The sequence below is a fragment of the Musca vetustissima genome, unplaced genomic scaffold, assembly GCF_032173495.1.
Source record: "Musca vetustissima isolate MV318-11 ecotype Yass unplaced genomic scaffold, APGP_CSIRO_Mvet_v1 utg268759, whole genome shotgun sequence".
Lineage (NCBI taxonomy): Eukaryota > Metazoa > Arthropoda > Insecta > Diptera > Muscidae > Musca > Musca vetustissima.
In genome coordinates this window covers 35,817-41,718 of record NW_026882483.1, presented here as the reverse complement: position 1 = coordinate 41,718, position 5,902 = coordinate 35,817, and the positions used below count along the sequence as shown (strand labels likewise).

Here is a 5,902-nt window from a genome sequence, read left to right as displayed (position 1 = left end):
TTTTACTTGTTTAAATTCCAGTTATACCGAATTTGAACTTTTCTTCTGTTCATAGTAGACACACTAAATCCCACAGTCAACATTTTTTAATCATGCGTATTTATTTTCATTTTTAATAAAAAAAAAACATAATACAGTTTCTTTGATCCACTTTTTTGTTTAGTAAAAGATAGAAGTGCACTCCAAAACACTAACAGTCTTATTAACTGTCAACAAAAACTGAACACTTCACGTATATATCCAAAGTTGTGTAGGGTTTCCGAAGGACTTTTGTCTTTTGCTTATAGGTTGGTAATGGTGAAACTTCTTTTCAAATATCATAGCTTCCGAAATCATTTAAAATAACACCTCTTAATTCCCGGAATGGGAAATCGGAATAAAATTATATCTACATACCGGGCGTTCATGCGGTAGTCTGATCTATGATCAAATACAATTAAACTCCTATTGACCAAAAAATTTTCATATGCCAATATTATGACAATAAAATAAAAAAGTATATATTGTGATAGACGAGACCGGAAATTCACGATTTTACACAAAAGATACAAAATTTCATTGCAGATGAAACACCAACTAATTAGTGATGATGATTTGGTGTTGATGCCGCTGAACTTGTGTAAAGGTATGACAGGTGTGTTTGTGTTTATGGGCACAACTTGTTTGATGGTTACACCCGATTTAAAGTAAATAAATCATTCATTGGATGGTAGGTTGTATTATAGAGATACATTTCTTGTTGTTGTCGTTATTGTGCTGTTTGTTGTTATTACCACTTTTCTTTTGTTTTCGCCTTTTTATTGGGACGGGCTCCAAAACTTATTATCTTTATCATCTTTTATTACGAAAATTATTATCTTTTGATTAATTTTGCATGAGCAAGCCGAGTGCGAGTTCGTAGAGGTGTTAGTGCATATTCCACCTTTGTAGTATTATAAGTATAAAGATGCGTGTTTACAATTTTTTTTTTGGTTCGGTTTAACTTCGAATAAAATTAATGTGAAATTATATTAAAAAAAGAGGAAAAAGAAAAACAAGTTTTATGTGTCTTGACACATGTGTTGTTTCATATTTTTTTTTTGCCATTGGAGAAATCCCCAACTTAGTTAGTCGCTGATTTGGTGATGCGGTTGGTGTTAATTTTAAGTTGATTTGTTTTTGATAACAAAAACAAATCAACTCCAAAAAAAGAAGATGTCACAATGCATCATTGTGACATTGACCTTGTTGGAATGATGCGGTGCGTTTTGTTTCAGCGCAAAAAATTGGGTCATTATTGAATTAATTTTTTGTTATTGATTTATGTGATTATCGTGGTGTTGGGAGAAAATGGGAAGGAGGGATTGGGAATGATACTAAGTTATAACATTGAATATTTATTAGATGTTAAACGGGTTCAAGGTTTATTAAGGCGAATAATATTTAATAGGCTGCTAATAGAAGTGGGAATGTGCCTATAAATAATAAAAAGGTTATTGATCTATTGTGCAGGGGATTTCAGGGATTTGTTGGAGAATAAATAAAAAAATATGATTTAAAATAATAAGATATATGATCTTTTGGGAAATTTTCTTATATGTATTAGTTGCCTGTCGTTTGGTAGTGAAACTAGAAATGTACAATAATAGCTTTCAATTGTTTATGTACATTTTATGATATTTTTAATCTGTTATTAAATTTTATTTTTTATTTCTTTAATATTTTAATTTTTTTTTTCAAAATAGATTGACACGTTATTTTTATATGCCAGTTATATTTTTGTATAAAAATATGGTTTCAATTGTTTATCTAACATTTGTTTTTGGGTTTTAATATTATTTAAAAAAAAAAATAATATTATTTTATACAAATTTTTATTTTTTCTATTTAAATTAACATTTTTATTTAAAAAATCAACTATGTTCATCTAATATTTTTTTTTCAAATAAATATTATTTTATAAAAATAAAACTGTGTTATTTTAAATTTCCATTTTTCAAAATTGGGAAAAATAGTGGGCATGTATTTTTTAATTTTTTTTATAAAAAATAATTTCCTTAATTGATTTTTTTTATTATTATATTTTATATTGAATTGTGTAAACAAATTTGCATTTTTCTTAAATTTTTTTTGCCACAATTTTGAAATAACTTATTTGTTTAATCAAAATTTGAGTTTGTTTACAAAATTAAAAAAAAAAATTAGCAATATTGTAAAATTTTCCAGTCTATTCTAGTAGATTCCAAATAATTACGATATTTTGAAAGAAATTCCAATTAAAAAAAATTAAAAAGACATTAAAAAATAAATAAATTATTTTTAAAATTTAAAATAATTCAAACAAAATTGAAAAAAAGCATTAAACAATATTTTTAAAATACGAAATAATTCAAATTGAAAAAAGCATTAAAAATATTTTTAAAATACAAAAAAAAAAATTCAAATTAATCATGTTTTTATTAAAATTCAAAATAATTAAAATTAAATTAAAAAAAATGCATTAAAAATATTTTTATAAATTCAAATTAATTATTTTTAATTTAATTCAAATAAAAAAATATTTTTTAAATTCAAAATAATTCAAATTAATTATTTTAAATTTAATTTTTTTATTTAAATGCCTTTTTTATTATTTTTTTGTTTTAATTTAAATTACTTTCAGATTTTTTTTTATCAAGATTTGAATAAATATTTTATTAATCAACATGGTGAGTTTAATGTCGAAACTATTTTCAAAATTTTAAAAAATTTTTAATCGATATTTTAAATATTTTGAGACTAGTATGGTGATTTCAAAACCACAATATAGACTCAAAATTACGATTTGTTCGAAAGAAATTAAAATTAAAAAAAAAACTTTAAAATTGAAAAATTACAAAATTATTAATTAAATTAGGTATGACTTGTAATATTATTATTTAATTTGAAGTATTTTAAATTTTAAAAATTCATTTTTATTTGAATGCCTTTTTCCTTTTTCGTCATTTTTCATATGTTTTTTTTTTAATTTAAATGTCTTTTTTTAAATTGATTTTTTTTTAAATTTGAATTTCTTTAACCAAATAATTTGTAATTACATTTTTTAATTTCCATCAGTTATAAAAATCAACGAAAAATACTGCAACTATAAGCTCGAATACACTATTTAAACATTTCTTATTTCAATACAATACGACTATTGTTTTTTTTTAACAAATACACAAGTAATTAAAAACTCACCAAAAGCTTTTTTAAAACTTCAATCTTCAAAACAAATATACCGGTCAAAATATCCTCCATGAAAATTTCGAAATGGAATTGTTTTCATGAAATAAACAAGATGCACATGCCAAGGAAAGGATATAAAAATGTTGAAATTGTACAATTTTAATATTGGAAGTAGATCCTGAAAATTTCAAACAAATAGAAAAATATGATTAAAATTATATAATATGTATTATTATAATTACCTTCCATAATATTTGTATGTTTTCAAGCATGACCTAAAATTTCCGGGGGATTCAAAACCAAAAAAACACATTTCTTTTACAAATATATATTTTTCTAAATAGAAAGCAAACTTAAATCGTTATACAATAAATATAATAACTTAAAACTAAAATATGAACACTATTTAAACATAATTCTGGCTAATCGGAACTAAAAAATGTTTTTTTCTTTACGCTTCGGCCTTTTCTTCTTCCTGTTGTTGTTGCTGCTGCTGCTGTTCGGCACTAGGATGTTCTCGAATATATTCCAATGCCTTTAGTATATAGGCGGGTATTGGTGGTGGTGTGGGTAAAATATTCGATTCCGGATGAAAACCATTTTCATCAGCCTTATAGGTGACCGATATATGTTCACCTTCTGGTGATATGTATTGATAGGAACCCTCAGCGAAAAGGCCACCTTGACCCTTTTCTTTGAATTCTAAACCACTGGATTGGGCAAAATCAAAACCATACGTACCATCGGCATTAACCTGACTCACAAAACGTGTTATCGTATCATTGTCATCGTATTGAATATTTTGCACAGGCTTAGCTATGGGTTTTGTTGTTACAACTTTTTTGGCTGTTTTGGCCACCAGACTTTTGGCGGTCTTGTGTGATTTAACAACTTTCGAAGATTTTTCTTCGACAATGGGTTCATGAGTTTTTTCCACTTTCACAGCACTATCACTATCTTCTTTAGTAATAACTTCATCCACTTGATTATTTTCCACAGTATTTTCGGATTTCTCCACCAGATCACTTTCCTGTGCTGCCCGTTCACTAGTCACTGCCTGACCATATTTATCCAAAATTGCCGCATTCACGGCCACATTGATATTATCTTCCAGGGCACTGTCGTTGTACACATAACCCAAATTTTCTTCCATCGCGTCATTGTCGTTGGCATAGTAATCAGCCTCAGCCTGTTCAAAGGCCATTTCAACGATATCGGCCGTCTCGTCATCGTAAACCTGGCCATTTGCCACCATGGTGGCTACGCCCACAACAAAGAACGTCAACAGCGTCTGGACGAGAGGTGAAAGGATCGGTACACAAGAGAAATTATATTGTAGCTGTATGATGCAATTCGACAGTAGCTGCATGCTAACCGATATACTTACAAATTTAAACATTTTCTTATGGTGAGTGTGTGTGCCTGTCAGCCGGTGTTGGTGCGTGCGCGTGTTTCAACCACTAGATTCTCTACAGATACAATGAACCCAACTGATGCCCTTAACATTGGCCGGTTATGTTTTTATACCGCCAGCATCATCGTCACGTACCGTTGTCAGGGTGTATTTTCTTGTTGATGGCTCAGTTGGTTTTGCCAAAGTTGATGGCATTGTTGTTGGCTTTTGTCGTTGTAATATCAACAAAATAAAGAAGCACAACAATCCCGAATATACTATGTCTCATATATACATATCTCATGAATATAAGAGTGTTGTCGCTGAATTTGCATTGGGTGCATGTTCAGCCGTCGATAGCACAGTGCTACGAAACCAGAAAAAATGAATTAAGCCTGATTATTTTTTTGGTATTAAAATATAATATAAATGACATACCCAATAAAATCGGTAACACTACAGAAATTAAATTTTTTCATATAAAAATATTTTTTAAATGAATTTGTTTCAGGAGATGATTTACAAAAAAAGGGTTTTCTAAAGAAAATGTTTAAGGTCCATGTTAAGGCGTTGATTGTTTAATATACTTTCCGCGGAGTTTTGGATTATTTTTCAAGGCGTTGATTTTTTTAAATACTTTTCACAGAGTTTTTTTCAAGGTCCATATTAGGCCTTTTGGATTTTTGAAACTTTTTGTTCAAGGTCTTTAATAGGCGTGGATTTTTATACCCTTCAGCACACTGTGGTACAGGGTATGCATAGAATCACATTCGAAGTCGATTTATGCATATTTGTCCGTCCGTCCGTCTGCCTGTCCATGTTAAACTGTAAACAAAGTACAGGTCGCATTTATGATCCAAATTGGATGAAAATTGGCATAGGTCACTTATTTGACCCTATTGAAATCGGTTCAGATTTAGATATAGCTCCTTATATATATTTTCGTTCGATTTAATGTAAATGGTGCACCAAAGTTCCTATATATCTTTCGGTTTGCAAGAAATTTGGTATAGCGTAATGAATTAGGTCTAATATGACGTGTGCGAAGTTTCATGAAAATCGGTTCATATTTAGATATAGCTCCCATATATATATTCGTCCGATTTTAAGTAAATGGTGCACTAGAGGTCCATTGCTAGGCCTATTGACGAAACGTACTGAAGTTAATATAAATTAATCTCTTTCCTTCAAAAAGGCCAGACGTATACATATGTAGAATATACTAAAGTGGTGAAGGGTATCATGTAGTCGGCCCAGTCCGACTTTACTTACTGGTTTTAAGATGTATAATAACGTGTTTTTTAATTATTTGTAATATCTATA

The 5,902-nt window shown here is 28.7% G+C and overlaps 1 protein-coding gene across 1 annotated transcript; it reads right to left on the bottom strand.

Moving 5' to 3' along the window:
* Positions 1–3,637: 3,637 nt before the first annotated feature.
* LOC133328947 (uncharacterized) lies at positions 3,638–4,585 on the bottom strand. The gene has a single exon (XM_061537451.1). The coding sequence runs from the start codon at positions 4,583–4,585 to the stop codon at positions 3,638–3,640; it is 948 nt and encodes a 315-aa protein (XP_061393435.1).
* Positions 4,586–5,902: the final 1,317 nt, after the last annotated feature.